A 22,336-nucleotide genomic window follows, 5' to 3' on the forward strand; every position below is an offset into this window, starting at 1 on the left:
TAAACTGCTGAAAGCAAAGAAAAAAGTTTAAGATAGCACAATTGTTTACTACATGCAGGGTGGGTAAGGATTGATAACCTCTCTAAATTATAATCCTATAGTTCAATGCTGAAAGTACTCAGCAATTCCCTCCTTATATGTGGAGTTCAACACACAAAAACTCCTTTTCATCACTTTGAACTTTCTCATAAATGGCTCTCACTCATATTCCAAGTCTAAATAACATTTTCTTGGTTTTTCCCCCCCTAAATTACTATGCCTGAGAACATTATCAATATCCTGAGTGTGTTTGAATAAATGTAGTTAATGCCTTCTTATAAATGAGGACAGAACATGGAAAACCTGAATCGGCCCCTTCCTCAACTGCAAACATCTGGGCATGCTTACATGGAGACAGCGTTCCTCTTACTCTTTACAGCCATTTGGACAAGGCTGCACAAGTGGAGGTGAAAGGAGCCGGACTACAGTTTGCAATCTTTCTGTCCTGTGTGACCAGCTGTGCCAGTTAGACCAGGACTGATGGCTTTTCAGGGACGTAAGACTTAACACTAAAACTAAGAGAGTCCCAGGAAAAACATGTCACTTTTTCTCCAACTTTATTTTCACCTTTCACTTGTTTGTATCTACAAATATTAGCTGTGATCAGTTTTTCACTAATAAAATAATCATCTATGTACAAAACCCTAAAGCCTGCTTTTTTATATCCTTTTCTGAACAGTATCTCAATGAAAGAGGAAAAAATAACACACTAAATGTAGGTAATTCAGAAGTCATCTGAAATTGGACCTCAGAGGAGGGAAAAAAGCTTATACAAACCCCAAACTACCTTCAAAAGGGAAACTTAGCCTCCTAAATTATTCTGGCTACCCCATCTGTATTTGGAACGTTCTCCTCTTCCTCAACCCTGCTGCAGAAGCTATCTCGCAGTGAATGCAAGCTTAACAGAAATCAGCTGACTGCATCTACAAACATTCCGTCTTCATTGACTCCCCTCCTAATGAAACTGAAACTCTACAGAATGTGTGTGTGCATTGGTCTGTGGCTTCCGGCAATTGCAGAAGCAGATTTAACACTGTCCATGAAGCCACAAGGTCTGCTTTTGCCCTTGATAAACTCTGGCTTTAAAACTCCCATGGACAACTTCAGTTATCTCAAGGTACATGCCACAGTATGTTCTAAAGATATTAACTGATGTTTAATGTAAAATATAGATAATACAACTTTATGGAAGATGGCATTACCACTGTCACTGCATGTAGCTATTCCCCAATGACCCTTGTGTTCCCTGAGTCCATCTAGCTAGCATGTCTAGAGCACGGATACCAGAGTCATATGTCATTTAATCAGCTTCAAAACCTGTTATGCTTACAAAATCTAATATTTTCTTCAGTATCACTACCTCCCCCCATTTTCTTAAAGAGTATCGTTTCCTCTAAACATTTAAAATTTCAGTTTATCCCACAGTGTTCTGTATAATTGATACCATTTCCCGCCTATCAATTCATCTCCAGGTCAGTGCTCTCATTAGAAGCCCCTTTTCAGAATGAGCAGGCCACACCCACATCTAGATAACTGTACATCTAGATAATTACATAGCTCGATGTGTACTTCAAATTCAGAAGTAAACATAAAGTGTCATCAGTATAAATGTCTACGTATAGCTCTGCTGTCGTTTTAAAAATTCAATTAAACAATAAAAGTAGATGTCTATATCATACAAATCTCAGGAAAAGTTTTGGATTATCTCTTTTTGTCTACTAGGGAATTACTTTAATTACCTAGTATTACTTTAATTGCCTAGTTGTTCATTTTTTTTCTTTCAAGAACTATTTATTGAGTGCCCACTTTGTACCAGATACTGTGTTTAGGCAACACAGACCATGTATACCTAGCACTGATAAGAATTTAAGATAAAACATTGTATGTAAGAAAAATAACTGGGTCTTAGGATCTTGAAGTCACAAAGAATTTAATTGGGGATTTCTAAGGGAAATTTACAAATGGCTTATCTATGTGTTCTGGACAAATCTTTTCAACCAAGTGGGCCTGAATTTCCTGTATGTGAGTAAAGGTATTTTATTGGCATATTCAGCCATGAAATATGTTCCAATACCATGTATAAATATGTATAAATATGTGACCATAGAATTCATCAACTAAACCAGGATACTTATGAGCATGAAAGGGGGGGGTGCTTTTAGTAACTGCTCCAAATCAGCAGGCCCTAGATCTCAAACTATACCAAACAGTAGATGGATGTATGTGCGTATGTATGTATATATACATATGTGTGTATATATGACATAAAGTGATGCCACTAACCCAGGTGGGGTGCTCCTTCCTGGCACTAGAATCCTGTTCTGTGGACACCAGCACCACCACAGCACGACAGAGAGATTACCATCAGAGAAGGCACTCATGACCTTACAACCCAAATTTGTTAAAGCAGTTCTATTAGCAATAGCCTAAGTTTTAGCCCCCTGAGTATATTTATAACTTCAAATATCGTGCACCCCGATTTCTGATTTCACCAATGCATCAGTAGTAAAAAATAATGTACTCTCCTCTCCACACAAATATAGGGTGAAATTTTTAGAACTCAAAGGGCAAAAGATCAATGCTACTAGGATCTTCCCTGTCACTAGGGGGCAGAAGCCATTCACACCATGAAGAAAATCAAGCATCTTTCCTAAGTGGCTTCAGAGATTTTTTAAATGTTTTAAAAAGTTATCCAAATAACAGAACAGGATACTTGCTATGCATCTAACTAAACTAAGTTTACTTAGTGATTTTATGCCTTAAACCTAGATATAATTTGTTTACATCTAGAATTTGGGAAAACTTTTTAAAAATTAAATGTGAGAAAAATATTATGCCAAACATTTTAGGAGATAGAAAGGACTTCAGTGTACTTACAATGGATATCAGAGTTAGCACATAGTGCTGCAGGTTCTGTCCATGGTGATGAACCATTTTAGCATCAGCGGTCACCATAACTTCCACGTATCTCGGATATGATAAAAAACGTTTTTTCCTGGAATGTAATCGACTTCCTTCATTTTCCAGTGATATATTTTTTGAGGGGTGTCCTAAAACTATTTCCTTTTTTATAATAAGATCTTCATTCATGTTGCTGCCATTGTGAAATTGTAACGTGGTTTTCTTTATTTGACTCTCTGCAGAAAAAGAACATAGTGTGTGATTATTAAATTATTTGGCTAAAAAGGACACAAAATAGCATTGTCAAGAATATTTAATATGGCACAATAAAAGGACAAAAATTATTTTAAATTATGTTATACAGCATTATGAGCAATACTATTCATATTAAATACAATGTTCCTATTTTTACAGATTACACTAACAAAATGTAGCTAAGTATACGTAAACAGCTATAACTATTCAAAAACATTCACCACTGAATAGAAAATAAAATCAAGAGTTCCTATGTTTTTCTCATTAGATAAACTGAGCCCTCGATTTACCAATGCCATTTAGTGTCACTACAGAGTAATCACACTTTGTAGGATAAAATGATAGAAGAAAACATACTTGTGTTATACAATATGTCAAGAGCACCAAAAACAGAAAATCAACCTGTACAACTACAGGTAGCTTTTCAAACTTAGAAAATGAAATGTTGACATAAATTTGTAATACTGAATTATATAAAATACCTGGACTATTTCATATGTTCACTTATATAAATATATTAAAGTTATTGAATATTGGAGATTACAGCAACCACTTTTAAGTCCTATGCAATTTCCATAAATGATTTTAAATTTTGTTTGTTACAGTATTTTTTCCATTACCGTTTAGTCCCTTTACACCCTTCTCCACCCATCCCACAATCACTACACTGTTATCCATGTCCATGAGTTTTCTCCTTTTTGCTCAGTCCCTCCACCCCATGCCTCCCCATCTTAGCTGTCATCCTGCAATCTATGAGTTGTCTCCATTTTTCTTGTTAGTTCAGTTTGTTCATTAGATTCCACATATGATTAAATTCTTGCATATCTATGCTAATGGAAAAATTCATGGGTAGAATGAGAGATTGTTCTATTTTCCTTCTTCAGTTTGTTCCTCTCCTCTCCTCTCCTTTCTTATTTTTCTCTAGTTTACTAACAACTGTTTGGTGAAAGTATTAAGATGGCCCAAAAGTTCATTTGGTTTTTCTGTACAATGGCTCTAGTAGTGCTTAGTTGTCTTTAACTTCATTCAAAACAATTTTGTTAGACTGTATTGTAACAATGTCATATCAGTGTGCATGTATTAAAAAATCAGAATTGGTGAATTTTTGTGTAGCCATTTTAATATTTAAGATTTAAAAAGCAGTATTTCCATGTATTATGCTTTATTATTTCAAGAAAGGTAAAACACAACCAAAGTGCAAAATAAGATTTATGTAATAATATATGGAGAAGGTGCTTTGACTGACCACTATGTCAAAAGTGGTCTGTGAAGTTTCTTGGTACTATTGTTATTCTGTCCAAACAATTCTTTGCTGAGGGGCTGTCTTAAGCATTGGAAGATGTTTATCAGCACTCCTGGCCTCCACCCACTAGAAGCCAATAGCAGTAGATAACCAATATACTCAAAATATCCAAATCAATAAAGTTATTGGTGAAAATGAAAAATGTGTCTTATTTTATGGAAAAAAAAGTAAACTGATTTTTGGGGCAACTGAATATTTTGAACAGAAAAATGAACCAAAATATTCAGATAAGATATAAAATGTCGTGGATACTTAATAAGCCAAATAATGAATACCAAAGCAATTAATATTTAGTTGTACTATAAGAATTAGACATAAATATAAGACTTTTTTACATAAATAATTTATTTCATTTTAAAGCAAAAATCCAATTGATGTACAAAAAAATTAAAGTTCTTAAACTTTGTTTCCACAGATACATTTTTTTAGTTCCTAACACCATACTGCCTTTTATCTTATTATTTTAATCCTCAACCAAGATATATTCACCGATTTTAGAGAGAGGAAGGGTGTGTATGTGTGTGTGAGGGGGGGTGGGTGAGAGGGGGAGAGAGAGAATCATCAGTGTTCTTGGGTATGTGCCCTATTCGGGGATGGAACCCACAACTGAGGTATGTGCCTTGCCCAGAAATTGAACCCACGACTTTTTGGCATATGGGCCTTCAACCAACTGATCCATACATCCAGGATATTCTGCTGTTTAATATTACTGTGCTCTTGGGTTTTAAATTTTTTCTTAGTGGGAGATTCTGGGCTTTCAGCAAACAGTGTATAGTTGTAATACTTGGTTCTACCATTTTTTCCTCCTGGAGTGATTCAGCCACTAAAATATCCATGACCAACTATTAGATCCTGGAAAAGATCCCAGCTATGCTTATGAACAACTCTCAGCAATTTCAGGAAAAAAAGTAAATATTCATGCTTTAATTTATTCAGACTCATCTATTTCATTCATTCAGAATAAACATTTATTGAGTACCTTCTGTATCTTAGGAAACATTTAGAAATTGAGGCACAAAATAGCACCTCATAAAGCTTATACTATAAAATAATAAGTGAACACATATTTCAGGATAAGTTTCAGGTAACTTAAAGTGCTCAATAACAATTCAACTGAGAGACAAAATGACTGTACATATCCAAAAGGCTAAAATTTAAAAGAACTATAAGACCAAGTATTGGTACAACCACACTGCAAAGCTTCCCGGCAATTTCTAAGTGAAGTCAGATGTGTATCTTTTGCGTGACCCTGTAATTCTACTCTTACATATACACCTAAGAGAAGGAAAACACACAAGGTTTTCATAAAAAGACTTGTGTAAGAATGTTTTACAACATATAAGCCAATGGAATAGAATACAGAGTTCAGAAGTGAACCCTCGTATGTATGGTTAAATGATGTTCACCACTGGTGCCAAGACAATTCAATGTGGGAAGAACAGTCTCTTCAACAAATGGTGTTGGAAAAACTGGCTATCCACATACAAAAGAATGAAATTGGACTCTTATTTTAAATCATTCATAAAAATCAACTCAAAGTGGATAAAAAGACCTAAAAGTAAGACCCAAAACTCAAACTCCTAAAAGAAACAGAGGAAAGCTTCAAGCCATTGGATTTGGCAATGATTTCTTGGCTATGACACAAAAGCACAAGCAACAAAAGAAAAAAAGAAAAAATGGGACTACATCAAAATTTTAAAAGTCTGTACAAAGGACAGAGTGAAAAGGAGAGTTACTGAATGAGAGAAAATATTTGCAATTATACATAAAGAGTTAATACCCAGAACATAGTTAAAAAATAAATCTACAACAAAAACAAAATAACCGTATTAAAAATGGGCAAATGACTTGAATAGACATTTCACCAGATAATATAGAAATGGCTAATAAGCATATGCAAAGATGCTTAACATCACCAATCAGAGAAATGCAAATCAAAACTATAATCAGATATCACTTCACTCCCATTAGGATGGCTACTTAAAAAAAATGGAACCCAGAAATGAGTGCTGGTGAAGATGTGGGAAAATTAGTCCTTGCAGTCTGTTGGTGGGACTATAAAACAGTGGGACCACTGTGAAAAACAACATAAAGGTGTCTCAAAGGATTACAGCTAGAGCTGCTATGTGATCCAGGAACTCTATTTCTGAGTCTATATCCAAAAGAATTGAAAGCAGAGTCTTGAAGAAATATCTATACACCTATGGTGACTGAATTATTCACAACAGCCCAAAGATGGAAGCAACCCAAATGCCTGATGGATAAATGGTAAATGAAATGTGATATATATGCAATGGATTGTTCAGCCTCAAAAAGGAGGAAATTCTGTTACACATTATGCTAAGTAAAATAAGCCAGTCACAATATAAATCCTGTATGATTTCCCTTATGAGGTATCTAAAATAGTAAAATTTAAAGCGGAGTGGCTGGTTACCAAAGCCTGTCAATATCTCACTATCTAGGAAATCTCTCATAGTCTGTTCTGCCTGGATGCTGAGAAATCAACCATGTCCAGCTAATACAAGCAAGTAAAAGAGGAACACAAGCCAACTAAGGAAGCAGTGGGTCTTGGAGGAGTCAGACCGAGAAAGCAAGCTAGAATAGATGGCTCTGTGCTAAAACAAAAGAAATAAATAAGAACTCCAAACTGGAATAAAAACATTGAAGAAGACAATGTAGCACAGGAAAAAAATTTCTAGTCAAAAGAATATATAAATTTAAAATTTAAAGATTCAATTCTGTAGGAATTAATCAATAACTAAAATTAGGAAAAAATTACCAAAATTAGGACCCTTTGGACATTAATAGGATATAAGCAACTTGATGCAAACAAATGTGGAAATGTTTCCAAGAACATGTGTCAAAAAGTATAACAATCAAAACGGACCCATAAAGAATTATGAAGTCTAAATACCTACATAACTCTTTTAAAAAATGAATCCTAATCAATTATTCCTTTAAAAATCCAACCTCAAAGTTCTTCACCAAATATACCACTAAACGTTTAAAAAGTAGTACTCTTTCAAATACTCTTAAAAGAATTGAAAAGAAGGCAACAACACCAAACTTGTTTCATGAAGTTTTTAGAAAGTGTTGTAACAGAATATCTTCATGATCTTGTTTTTTTTAAAGGATTCCATAGGACACAAAAAGCAGTAATTATAAAGTCTATTCATTTGACTAAATTAAGACATTGAACTTGTGTTCAACAACAACAAAAATTATTGGAGGAGAGGGTATTTGCAATATATGTAAAAACAGCAAAAAACTTATATACAGATCATATAATTAATAATTACAAATGGATTTTAAAAAGACAATAAAAATAAGCAAGACTTGAATACTTCCCCAAAGATAAAACTTAAAAGCAATAAATGTTAAAATGATGCAAAACATTACTGAGAACCAGAAAAATGCAAATTAAAACAATGGAACATGATTATACACCTACTCAAATGGCTAAAATTTAAAACATTGACAAAAACAAGGCATGGTAAAATAACATGATACACCTGAGCTTTTCATGTACCGCTGGTGACATAAGAATAAGCACATCACTTTGAAAAATGTCAGCAGGGGAGAAGGGTACATAGGCCCACATAGCTTAGTGCAAAAGGAATACAGTTACTGTTTACTTTTAAATTGTTTACCATAAGTGTGAATATGTAACTCAAAAATAAGCACAATACCAAAGAAAAACAGATACCCACAGAACTTCTCATTCTAAGGAGAGGTGTATAATTTTAAAGAAAATAAAGTCAGCAATACTAATGAAATAGGGGAAAAAGAAACAACATTAGAGCATCTTTAATATAAATAACATCTAGCACATATTGCTTATTGTAGGCCAAGTACATTTCTGGTAAATTTACTTGTATTCAATCATTGGTATAGCATGAGTACTACTGTTAATTCCATTTTATAGATGAGTAATCTATAACATATAGAAATTACAGAACACACACACAAATGATCATTAACAGAGCTGAAAAATAAATGGAACAAAGCTGAGTAGATCATTTATTATAATAAAGGTGAATGGTGCAACTTTGCCTACCAAAAAAACCCAAACAAAAGTTTTCTAGAATTGGGGTGATAAAATCCAGCCATATATTAACAAATATGTGCACCTCTGAGGTTTGGATCCTGGGATCCTGCTGCAGAGTCAGTGGTTTTAACAACTAAAAGAGAGGTTGATAATGAAAGTTGTTAAAAGGTAAAATAAAAGAATCATAATTTAATAACAACTACAGTATAAACTATACACATCTCGAGAGTTTAATCTCTAAAGCAAATGAAATAAGAAAATATTCTATACAACTTTGTCTAAATTTAGAAGAAAACTAATTTCATACTTTAGCAGAGGGTAGTATGAATCTAGTCACTCTAAGTTTTGTCACTGTATAATTTATTTTGAAAATTATTTTGTATTTTTATCAATAAATTACAATGTATTTTATACAGTTTAAAAGCTAAAATAAAAAATAAATTTGTATAAAAACATGAGTACAACTAACTACATAAGAAGAAAGTAAAAAGATAACAAACGAGAGATTTAGAATGATGGTCAACTCAGATGACCAAGAGGCAGGTGGACAAAATGAGAGGGCACATGGAAGCAGAATTATATGGCTGCATATCAGTTACTGTTCAAGTAGTACTTTATATTGGTTCATATATTCATGATATGTACAATATTATTAAGCTCTCAACAAACAATAACATACAAAACTAAATGCTATGGAAAAAATATGACCAGTTTTGGCCAAGCGGAGGCCAAAAGGTTGCCTCCTCACACAACCCAAAGAAGAATAACAACCAATTTCAAAACAAAAAACAACCAGAACTGCCAGAAAATCAAACTTCACGAAAGTCCAACAGCCAAGAAGTTAAAGAAGACATTTATCCAGTCTGGTAGAAGGGGCAGAAATTGGAAGCTGGGGCAGAGAGGATCCAGCAAGGTGGTAGACCAGGCAGGTGAGGTAGCAGCTGGCAGACAGGATTTCCCACATTCATGAGCAGATAAACTTGGAGGAACAACTGGGGAGTGAGACATACTGCACTTCCCAGGGTTTTAGCAGAAAACTAAAGCCACAAAACCTCTGCCTATAAAAACCTGTGAGGGTTGCAAAGGCAGGAGGAACACCCAGTGTCACAGAAGAGTCCACTGGAGAGGCCCACAGGATCCTAGAACATACACAAGCCCACCAACCTGCAAATTAGCACCAGAAAGGGCACAATCCACTTGTGGGACGTGGGGGAAGTGACAGAAAGTGGGGCTAGAGCCAAGCAAGCAAGTGGCATTGTTACTTCTCTGACCCCTCCCCCACGTACAGCACCAAAACACAATGATGTGCATAGCTCCTTCCTGGGGAACACCTAAGGCTCTGCCACTTACAACATAACAGAGGAGTGCCGACACAAAGAAATATGGCCCAAATGACAGAACAGATCAAAACTCTTGAAAATGAACTAAGTGACAAGGAGATGGCCAACCTATCAGATGCTCAGTTCAAAACACTGGTGATCAGGATGCTCACAGAGATAACTGAGTTTGGGCACAAAATGAAGGAAGAAATGAAGGCCATACTAAGGAAAATAAGAAAAATATACGGGGAATCAACAGTGAAGGAAAGGAAACTGGGACTCAACGATTTGTAACAAAAGGAAGAAATAAACACCCAACCGGAACAGAATGAAGAAACAAGAATTCAAAAAAGTGAAGAAAGGCTGAGGAACCTCTGGGACTCCAACACTTGAATCATAGGGGTGCCAGAAAGAGAAAAGGAACAGCAATAAACTAAAAACTTATTTGAACAAATCATAAAGGAAAACTTCCCCAATCTAGACATGAGAGACTAGAACACTCAGAGATCCCCAAAGAAGTTGGACCCAGGAAGAAACACACCAAAACACATCACGATTAAATTATCCAAGATTAAAGATAAGGAGAGAATCTTAAATGCAGCAAGAGGAAAGGAGAGAGTTATGTACAAAGGAGTTCCCATAAGGCTACCAGCCGATTTCTCAAAGGAAGCCTTGCAGGCAAGAGAGGCTGGAAAGAAGTATTTGAAGTCATGAAAGGCAAGGACCTACATCCAAGAAGACTCTATCCAGCAAAGCTATCATTTAGAAATGAAGGGCAGAAAGAGTGCTCCCCAGATAAGGTCAAGTTAAAGGAATTCATCCTCACCAAGCCCATAAGATATGAAAAGTTAAAGGGACTTACCTAAGAAAAAGAAGATGATCAAAAACTATGAACAGTAAGATGGTGACAAACTCACAACTATCAACAACTGAACCTAAGAAACAACAACAAAGACTAAGCAAACAACTAGAACAGGAACAGAATCAGAGAAATGGAGATCACACAGAGGGTTAGCAGTGGGGAAGAGGAGGAGAAGGAGGGGAGGAAGGGGGAGAATGGGGGCGACAGGCACAGTGAGTAAGAAGCATAATTGGTAGGCAGCAAATAGACAGGGGAAGGTTAAGAATAGTGTAGGAAATGGAGAAGCCAAAGAACTTATATGTACAACCCATGGACATGAAGTGAGGAGGAAGGAATACTGGAAGGGGCAGAGGGAGTGCAGGATGGAGGGGAATAAAGGAGAGAAAAACTTGGGACAACTGTAAGAGCATAATAAATGAAATATACTTAAAAATAAAAAATAATATGACAGCTCTCCTCACTATCATCCACTATTGTTTCAGTAAGAAGACAAAGTGAAATATACCATATGAATATTAAAGACTTTTCATGACTCTGCAGATGAGTAGTTTTTAAAGACTAAAAAATACAAGAGACTCATTTTAGAACTTTTCAAACTAACAATGCTCAACACAGTAATAATTAAGTATTGGGAAGGCTATGCAGCTGTTAAATAAATTAGGTCTATGCATTTGTGGAAGGATGTCCACATTGCATTTTTAAGTTTTAAAAAAATATAAGTGGCAAAGTATTGTGTACAGTATAGTCCTCTTTTTGTAAAAACTTTACTAAATGTACAAATGTATCTTCATAAAATTTGAGTGAGCCAAAGGTGTGGGAATATACACCTCAAAGATTTTTGGCTGTATTAGGTATACCTGAAGAGGGGGAAAGCAAAACTACCAAACACTTCACAGTGCACTTTTTAAAAAGTTTTATTGTTCTTCAAGTACAGTTGTCTGCCTTTAAAGTAACTGCAATGAACTTGTTTTATTACTATAGTTTTCTAATTATAGTATTACTTCTAAAAACAGCATGTATAACTATTTAACAGGCTAAACATTTTATCTCATTATCTTTTTTGATGTTTATACTTCATCACAGTTAATAAATGATGATGAAGTGACCTTTTCAAATACCCTAAATAAATGAGCATATTCAAAGCTTATTTGTCAACTCAATTATATCATTCCTATGGAATGCTTGTCTTTCTATTTATGTTCCATCAAGTCAAATGCTAAAATAATGTCTTGTCATTTATTAATAACAAGTGTAAACAACCTAAAGCTAATTTAGACCAAAACAAACCATCAAACCACGAACATAATGCAACAATGATGTTCAGTGAATAGAACATTATTGCATACTGTATTCTGAAGTGCAAGAAGATTGTTAAGAGTTAATAATCCATAAAAATATAAACTACTAAAAATTATTAAACAATAATATAATTAGAAACACATAATTCTACTGAAATGTTCCACACCTTGAAAAATAATTTTGACCAATTCTCTAGTACATGTGGTTCCAATATAATTTTGAAATAGATCTAGGCTTATTTAAGAAAAAAAACTGGACACTCCAGTTATCTTACTCTGGAAATCTGTGGTTCTCTACATAAACAGTTCAAAAGTGGTTTACTTGTACTGTTAAGTTCAGTTGACAACCTTCCAAAGCCAGAGCTTCTTGATAATGAAGGCAGTATGTTGATTTACATTCCAGTATCAACTTCTTATCTCATTGCAGATGGACTCTTTGATGAGCATGGGTCTAGCATACCACCAATAATGTGAAACAGCTACTAGTCACTCTCCCAGACTAGGAATCTGGCTGGCCTGCTTGAGCAAATTACTTTAAGCTACAATAGGATCATGTACTAACTTTGAGTAGAATTACAATGCATGAAATGAGATTCTTAACTGTACTCTGTGATACAGATGTACTCAAAACTTGGCCTCATTCTCTATCAGTGGCCTGGGACAGAGCTAGAATCTGACCTTAGAAATGAATACAATATAAATCTAACTATGTTTCAGGATTAAGGATTTGATGGCAGTATTAATAGCTAACATAATTGATGACTTATTTTAGGTGTAGGCAACCTATTAAACAGTTTTCCTGCATCCCTTAAATTCACTTCTCACCATTATAGGAAGAAATCGTTAACATAGCTACTTTATAGATGGGGTGGGGGTAATCTCTACTTTGTCAAGTTATTGTTAAAGAATGTATTTAGAAAGCCATTATCCTACTTTAAAATCCTACCATCACCTCATATTCAAAGTATACAAAACTGTATCTCATTTTATTTTTATTTCCAGCTTCCCTATTTCTACTGCTATGAGCAAATAATCTCCTAATATCCATAACTCACACTAAACTGTCTGCTGCCATTGGGGTCATCTTTACCCTTTGTATCAGATCACCAAGTTTTGCCCTTTCCCCTTCAAATGTTCCTAGTATCGTACCTGCTGCCAACAATGCCCTGGCCTCAGGTCCTTTTCACCTGTTATTAGAATCATGAATGCAAAATTAGAGGGTCTCCCAAATAGTCTCACCATCTTCAGTCTCTTGACCTTCTGATTCATCCCTCATTTGTGTCCAAAAAAATCATTTTAGGAATATCCCTTTTATCTCATCCTTATTCAGAAAATGTCCATGAATCTTCATTGCCCATAATATAGAGTCCAAGCCCCTGAGCACTACCAGCCCACCATTAAGCACACTCATCACCACCGCCACCATTGAGCTATAAATTCTCTAAAGACTGAGAACACTTAGGCAATGTGTTCTGACCTAGCAAATGCTCAATAAATGTTCATGAAAAGAAGCAAAAAGGATTACAAGGAAGAAAGGCTGATGAAAAGCTGGAAAGGAGATGGAAAAAAAGGAATATATTGAGGAACAAGGCAAAAGAAGGTTTATCAGACCAGAACTTAGGAAGGGTAACACTAATTGTAATGTACAACAGTAGCAATTCAAAAATGAAGAGGTTGCCTTGACTTTCCTCATTTCAAGTATGAAATCCAGTCTAGTTTCTGTACAGAGGCTAGAACTGACACTAATTGCTCTGTATTTGACCAGATGAGAAAACAAGCTCTATATTTGTCCAATAACATGTAACCACCCATTCTCAACAAGGGCATAAAATCAAATGAAGCATATTCTAGACCATCAACATTTCAAATCACTTGTTAAATGCCCAACAAGGTTCCCAACTCAAATTGAGTGTGCTTTGAAATAAAGAGCAATCATATCAGATAGCTTGTGAAATCCAATTTGTCCTCTTATGACTTAAACTGTTTTCAGGGTCTATCAAGCCATATGTTGCAACACTGAATTTTGTTACTAATACTCCTATTGTCAACAACAAACACAGTACTAATTACACACACAAAAGTTATCTCTTTATTATTAACAACTCTATAAGGTAGGTATACTATTATCCTCATTTTATACATAAAGAAGATGAGGAACGGGGATATTAATTAAACTGTCCATGGTCACATAATAAAGTATAATTTGGAACCTATCAAGTTTTTAAATTAGTACTATTCTATGACAAAATTTCTACGGACCTCTGTGATTTCTAATAATATTGACCTCTGTCAATATTATTAGAAACCTCAACTACTGTTACAGAATTGTGGCTTTATAAGCTTTATTTATAAAGCTTATAAAGTGCTTTATTTCAAAGACACTCACAAGTTAATAATTAGAACTGCACCTACTACTAATAAAAGTGCAGAAGAGTGTGGACTTGCCTGTGGCCAGCTGAAACTCGAAACATAAAAGAGTCATTACATCATTAGTCCTCACTGCATCCCTGAATCAGTTACTATTACAGTGCACATTTTGAAACTCAGACATGTGACACAGGCTACATAAAATTTCATCAGCCACCAACTGAATAAGTGGCATAACAAAGAAATGAATTCAGATTTCCTCAATATCAATGATTACATCTGAATTCCACATCACAAGACTCTTATAAAAGGTCATATGTGACAATACACACAGAATTCTAAGAATTTAGTAGCCAGAGTCATAATGGAAAATGCTGCCTCCTGCAAAGCTAAAAGAGCAACTAGCTACTCATATTCATGAAGATACGGGTCTAGGTCTCCTTGCATTACAGAATCATAGAGCTCAGTCAAGATTTGGACATAAACGCATTTAGCTCTATAATGCATAGACTTGAGAGAGGTCTGGTACTTTCCTTTTACTCTAGTGGCCCTAAAAGAAGGAAAAGGAAGGCACTGGAAACCCCCCAATTACTTCCATTAATCCTACATGCAAGAAACTCGAGTTCCTTCTGCTCAGTGTGCTGAAAGGGCAAAGAGCACACTGGTCAAGTATTACAAATCAAATACCCTTTCTTCCACATTCTCAAGAAGCCAGCCCATGGGGATTGCTCTAAAGATGTGTAAGACAGATTTTCCTAATAAACTAAATCAAGGATTCTTGCAGAGATCATGAGTTGAAAATAAGCACACATTCATTCATAAATTCAAAACTTTTAAATTTCTTTCTTTGTGGAAAGGAATATTCACTAGATGTCTCCTTCCAGCTTTGGGCTTCCCAACTTCTCCAGTTGAAGAGTACAGAAAATGAACTGTGGACCCCTTTGCATTTAACAAAGAGCCCTTCCACATCTCCAAATTTTGTCGGCTTTCAGATTTTCTCTGTAAAATGAGATTAAGACAAACTAACCAAAAACCGGAAGAATTTAGATGGACAGTTATACATACGACAATGTGATATTCCCAACTCCCACTCTATTACTTCTTGAAAAGATGTTTGCAAATCCTACGAGGTAAATTCACTCTTTTTTAAAGAAAAATCAGACTTCATGTTGAACACACATCTACTGAGCTTATTTTGTAAGTGTGCGTGGCTGCTGAAGTTAGAATATAGCAGCGTTAAAGCTATTAAAATCGACAACAGTAAAGAACTCTACCTTATCAGTGTTGTCTTGCTATTTTCAGATAAGCCTTCAGGGCAGTCCATTTCTAAACAGCCTCCATTTACTATGATTTAACAGACAACATACAACGCCCTTTGTTCTCTAGACTTTTGCATGAGCTGCTGCTGAGCTAGGAGAGTTCCCACATTATCTGACAATCTGCCTCATGTATGTGGAATCATTCCAAAAATGCTTTGAGACGATTTTAAGTACTAAGCATGCTAAAATCCTCCCAAAATGCAAAGTTAGTTCAAAGTGGGAATTTACAAATATAATCTCTTTATTTGCTCTATGAATTCAAGTATTGGTATAAGACTATTTTTCCACATGAAATAACTTGTTGGAATGAGTGTAAGCACTTGCTATTAGGTTATTAACTATAATTTCTGCTTTGTCATTGAATATTTTTGAAAAATAAAGTTATTACTCACAAAAATCTAAAATATAATCTAAGATTATCCTATTCATTTTTATTCTAATGTTATTCTTGCATTATAATCGACTCCTCCAGGTTCTGTACTGAAAAAGTTTTTGACCAAAAATAAAATTCTCATGTGAAATATTTCTCTATTAATATCTGCTTAAAAGGTTTTCAAGAATAAAAGGTATTTTCCAAAGTAAATTTAACATTAAATGACTTAGGTCTAATTAAAGGTAGTCACTAAATAGATGTAAAAATGTTAAAAATAAAAATACTATGTGGTATCATACTAGCACTTAGGGTAATATCTTTAGTATGGAATCAGTTTTCTTCACATGGCTTTGCTGGCTTTTATGAAGTCCACTCATTTTAGTGTTCAACATAAGTGGAGAAAATCAAACTCTGAGATCACTGATGGATTGAACTCTTAATTTCAAGCGGGTATTTTGTATTTTGATGTTATGCTACAGCCCAGAATAAAACACAACTTTTTAAAAGAATGTATTTGTCAATCTTACTTAACACCGTGTTAATCTAACATCCAGCTACATTTGTGTATGTGCAAAAGAAGTTGCAGACTGCAGACTGACAGGTCCGATGGAGTTTTTTCCCTTCCATGTTCTGGCTTTTTTCCAAGGAAGAAAAGCCTAAGGAAGCAGCCTGTTGGGGTAGGCCCAGAGGTCTGGATGTTCTCCACATGAAACAGCGCATCTGTCGCCTGACCTGGCAGTGAGCCCACCTCTCACTCCAGCAGTAACCATGCTCACCAAATGAGGAATATGGACCACCATCATCCTTGTGCAGTTTTCTCTGGCATTGTACTCATTGTGAGAGCCAGTCTCATGCCTTGATGTCTTTAAACAGGGCTTGCTTCTGAATGCTCCAATACTGAATCAGATTCTAATTGCAAATAATTAAAATCTTTCCTTCCTCTTCTAGAGGAAAGCATCACATGGCTAAGCAGTAGGGAGCCAAAGATTAAAATTTACTTCACTAAGCATTTTCAATTAAGTTCTGTTTGCTAGACCAACCAAGGGAAAACTGTAAAATGAGCTATATGGCTGATTAATTTTCTAATACCTTAGAGAGAAAATTTTACATTTATTGTTCCCCCCAAATATATTGGATTCTTTTCCCTTGAGTCCTTTACCTGATAAGTAAATCTAAATGAATATTAAGTATATAAAATAAGAATGGTGACATCCTTTTACAACTCATGCACTATGGTCCATTATTTCAATCACTCTCTTCCTATAGGTACCCATCTTCTTTGCTCTTTGCCTAACACAATTGGGGAAAATCTGAAAGGTAATTCAATCATGAATATAGATGTACAAATTCTAAAGAAAGTATTACCAGATCCAGTCGAGTTAGAACATAAGGGGACTTGCCATTTGAGGATCAATTGACTGAACAAAAGGTAAAGATAAATGGTCTCCTTGCTATACACAAAGGGAAAAAGTTCTGATAAAAATTTAACATCCACTCAAAATAAAAAGTCTTCAGCTAGGAATTTAGTGGAATTTCCTTAACCATATCAAGGACATCTAAGGAAAACCAACAGGCTTGTACTTATATAGAAAAGGTTGATATCTTTCCTTCTAAAATTGATGATGAGGCAAGGTTGTTCATTATTGCCATTCCCATTCAACATTGTTTTAGAAATCCTAGCCAGAGCAATTTGGGTGGGGGGAGAAAAAAGTTGAAAGGTTGAAAGGAAAGAAATAACTGTGTACAATAAACTCATTTTCACCAGGGGCCACATCAGCCTTGCGGTTGCTTTCAAAGGGCCAAGGTAATTTTAGGACTGTATAAATGTAACTGCCCCTTAACTGTTAAGGAGTTGAAATTACATTCAGCCTTTTGAAGGCAACCACAAAGCTGATGTGGCCCCTGGTGAAAATGAGTTTGATATTCCTGTTCTACATATTTGTTCATGTACAAAATCCAAAATAACAACAAACTATTAGAATCTATGAGCAAAGTTGCTGAATGTAAGTTTGATATTAAAAATTCCCTGCATGTTTATGCAGAAGTAATAATTAGGAAAAGAAATTTTAAAAAATCATACTACTTACAATTAAAAACTGACTAAATACCCAGGAAGAAATATAAAATATAATGTGGGAAATTAAGGAAGAATGAATATACCATATTGATGGATTGAAAGATACATTATATAAAGCTGTCACTTCACCGAATTGATCAATTAATCCAATAAAATTCAATCATATTTTTTCATTTTATAGAAACCAACAAGCTGATTCCAAAATTTATATGTAAATGCAAAGGGTCAAGAATAACCAAGACAAACTGATAGTTTCCAGATGGAAGGGCACCTGGAGGGACTGGGTGAAAAGGATGAAGGGATTAAAAAGTACAAATTAGTAGTTACAAGACAGTTACAAGGACATGAAGTACAACATAGGGAATATAGTCAATATTATTGTAATAACTACATACGGTGCCAGGGGAGTACATGAATTATCAGAGGAATCACTTTGTAAGTTATATAACTGTCTAACCACTATGCTGGACACTTGGAACTAATATAAAATATTGGATGTCAACTGTAATTGCAAAATGAAATTACAGTTGACATTCAATATTAAAAACAATCTGACAATAACCGGATGAAAGGTAGGAGGGAATAATGAAGGGAAGAGTTTTTAGGAGCAACTACAAAAGACACATGGACACAACCAAGGTGGGGTGGAAGCAAGGGAGGGAGGTGGGCTTGGCTGGGGTGGGGGGGTGGAGAGTAAATGCAGACAATTGTAATTGAACAACAATAAAATAATTTGAAAAATTAAAAAAACAAGACAATGTTGAAGAATACACTCAAGGTATTCTACTACATTTTGGGACTTGTAATAGAACTATAATATTTTTAAGGCACTTTTTGCACAATGATAAACCAAGGAACCAGTGGAAGAAAAGACAATGTCCAAAGCAGACCCACACGTAAGGATACTTTTTAAAATAAATGTTATATAAGATTTAATTCCTATAAAATATTTCAGTTAGTTTTACAAAATAAGGTTTTATTGACTATTGCTTTTGATAATTTTTTATAAATGTAACCACTTTTTAGGTTTTGCAAAATAATCAAAGTTTGAAATTATTGATAGATGAGCTCTTATTTCAAACAAGTACTTTCTTTCATTTTATTTAATGCTAATCCCGAAGTTAATACATCATCTTTTTCTAATGAAGGTTTATACCACAACAGGATTAGTCCCCAAAAAGTAAGACCTAAAGATAATTCATCTAACTGTCCTTTAGAATATTAGTTTCATGAATTGTATGCATGCAAATATTCTTGAACCTATTCCAATCAGCATAAGTTTAGTAATCATTCCTAGTTTGCAAAACTCAATAATCAGCTCCAAATCACATTCTTTGAATTCTCAGTACCACTTAGCCAAATAACTAGTCCTACCTTTTTAAAAATCTATCTTCATTAGGTTTTGGGACACACATTTCCCAGTTGTCTTACTATCTTCCTGGCCTTTACTTTTCAATATCCTACTCTTCTCCTCATCTCCCCAGCTGCTAAACATTGTCATATCCACAGTTAATCCTTGGATATTTTTCTCTTCTGTATCTAACCCATTCCCTATACAATTTCAAACAGTTTTATATATTTAAATATTGTTGTTTGACTCTTAAATTATCTCAAGCCCAGACCCCCATACTGACCTTCCAACTCATAGTCTATTATCTACTTCTTTTCTCCCTTTAGATTTCTAATTTGCACCCCAAACTCAAAATGTCTAAAGCCTACAACTCCTGATACGCCTTCTGAAACTTCTGGTTCCCACTGTCTTCTCCATCTCAGTAAATGACAACTCCATCCTTCCATTTGCTTTGAGAGAGCAAGGAGAACCTCCTTATATACTGTGACAACTCTCTTACTCTCAACCCTTAAACCCCAAACCCATCCACCCACCTATCAGCTTGTCCATCAAAATGTACAGTGTCAGGCCACTTTTCACTAAATCCATAGCTACCACCCTAATTCAAGACTTTATCATTTCCCAACATGATTACTTCCGTATTCTCCTAACTATCCTGGCTCATGCCCTTGTTCAGCTAGTCTTTTCTGCATCCAACAAAATGAGTAATCCCTTCAAAATGCAAGTTGATTGGGTCACTCCTCTGTTCAAAATCCTACAGTGGTTTCCAGTGCTCGAGTAATTGTCGAAGTTTTACTGTGACTTACAAGGTCTGTGTGTGGATTTACTATGCACCTAAAGCAGCTTAAAATCCTCAGTTACAAAGTCTTTTTCCAAGGCCTTGGATTGGGTCCTAGAAATTTTGTATTCACAATTTTTGTATTTTTCTTAACCTCAGCAGTTTGTTTGATCTTCAGGCCCCACACCTGGATTCACCCATAACTACACGATCTAGCCTCCCACTACCACTCTGACTTCATCTCCTGATACCCTCTCTCCCTCCCTCACTGAACTTGTACTTGTACAGGCTGGTTGTGGGACATGTTAAGCAGGCCCCAGAACCTCTGCAACTCCAGAGGTGAAGGAGGTACTCAAATACTTTATAAATGAATGAACAAATGGATAAACAAATCCATGTTGGGGCAAGATTGAGACCTCATCCTACAGAGTTATTAGTGTAAAACAAGAACAAGATTCTCCTCTTAGCAGTCAGCTTCCCCCTCCCCCCACACACTTATTCAATGCCCAACCCCAGCCCAGAATGTGAAGCAGGGATGACCTGTACACGCATTACATGGCTCTCGTGCTCCTGCTCCTGGCCCACCATGAAGTGGGAAACAAAGGGCAGGCTGTTGATTTATTGACTCTATACCATAAATTTCCTCCCCAGCCGAAGGCTATGACTGAGTTCGCCAGGGCTGGCAGTGGATATACTAAATAGAGATCATTCGGAAATTTCTTTCATTTTCTTGCTGTACAATCAGATTTTTAAAGTCACAACCTAAATAATTCCTTAACCTTTCTATTTGCACTCTCTTCATCCCTCAAATTAAACAAAACAAGCAAGCAAGCAAAATATAACCAGAGACATTGAAAAAAGAACAAACTGACAGTAACTAGAGGGGAGGTTGGAGAAGATAATGGGAAAAAAAAGGGGGAAGTTTTCAAGAACATCTATAAAGGACATGTGGACAAAACCAAGGGAAGGTAGGAACAAGGGTGGGAAGTGGGGATGGCTAGTTGGGGGGAGTTGTGGAGGGAAAATGGAGACAACTGTACTTGAACAACAATAAAAATATGTGAAAAATAAAAATAAAAATGAGTGGTAGTCATCAGATAATCCCAATTTGTTAGTAGACACGCAAAATTATTAAACAGCACAGCAGTGGGAAAATAACTGAAAATTCTGGACAGTTTTACACTAATACCAGTATTGGCTTTTTTTTAAGTACAATATTTTATTGATCATGCTACTAGTTTTCCCAATTATCCCCCTTTACCTCCCTTTCTACCCTGCACCCCCAACCCTCCAGTATCCCCCATTTAGTTCATGTCCATGGGCTGTACATATAAGTTCTTTGAGTTCTCTGTTTATGCCATTTTTACCTCTCCCCATCTATTTAATGCCAGCAAGTATGCTTCTTCCCTGTACCTTCTGCCCCAATTCCTCCATTTCCCCTCCCCACTCAAATCCCTCCATGTGATCTCCATTTCTCTGATTCTGTTCCAGTTCTAGTTGTTTGCTTAGTTTTTGTCTGTTGTTTTTATTTTTTTAGGTTCATATGTTGATATTTGTGAGTTTGTTGTCATTTTATTCTTTATATTTTTTATCTTCCTTTTCTTAGATAAATTCCTTTAACATTTCCTAAAATAATGGCTTGGTGATTATGAACTCCTTTAACTTGACCTTATCTGAAAATCACTTTATCTGCCCTTCCATTCTAAATGATAGCTTTGCTGTGTAGGGTCATCCTTGACTTTCATGACTTTAAATACTTCTTTCCAGCCCCTTCTTGCCTGCAAGGCTTCTTTTGAGAAGTCAGCTGATAGCCTTATAAGGCACTTCTTTGTAGGTAACTCCTTCTCTCTTGCTGCTTTTAAGATTCTCTCTTTGTCTTTAATCTTGGGTAACTTAATGATGATGTGCCTTGTGTATTGCTCTTTGGGACCAACTTCTTTGGGACTCTCTAGACTTCCGGAAAGTCTATTTCCTTTGCCAGATTGGGGAAGTTTCCTTCATTATTTGTTCAAATAACTTTTCCACTTGTTGCTCTTTCTCTTCTCC

At 35.4% G+C, this 22,336-nt stretch overlaps 1 protein-coding gene across 1 annotated transcript in view; it reads right to left on the reverse strand.

Annotated features, from left to right (window-relative positions):
• ADAMTS20 (ADAM metallopeptidase with thrombospondin type 1 motif 20) overlaps positions 1 to 22,336 on the reverse strand; it is a 165,952-nt gene that overhangs the window by 106,485 nt on the left and 37,131 nt on the right. The window contains exon 4 of the mRNA XM_037162336.2: positions 2,917 to 3,176. Coding sequence (XP_037018231.2) covers positions 2,917 to 3,176 — 260 coding nt within the window. The remainder of the gene's footprint in view (positions 1 to 2,916; positions 3,177 to 22,336) is intronic.

This window comes from Artibeus jamaicensis, unplaced genomic scaffold (assembly GCF_021234435.1).
Source record: "Artibeus jamaicensis isolate MK-2021 breed Jamaican fruit bat unplaced genomic scaffold, CSHL_Jam_final contig_233, whole genome shotgun sequence".
Classification (NCBI taxonomy): Eukaryota; Metazoa; Chordata; class Mammalia; order Chiroptera; family Phyllostomidae; genus Artibeus; species Artibeus jamaicensis.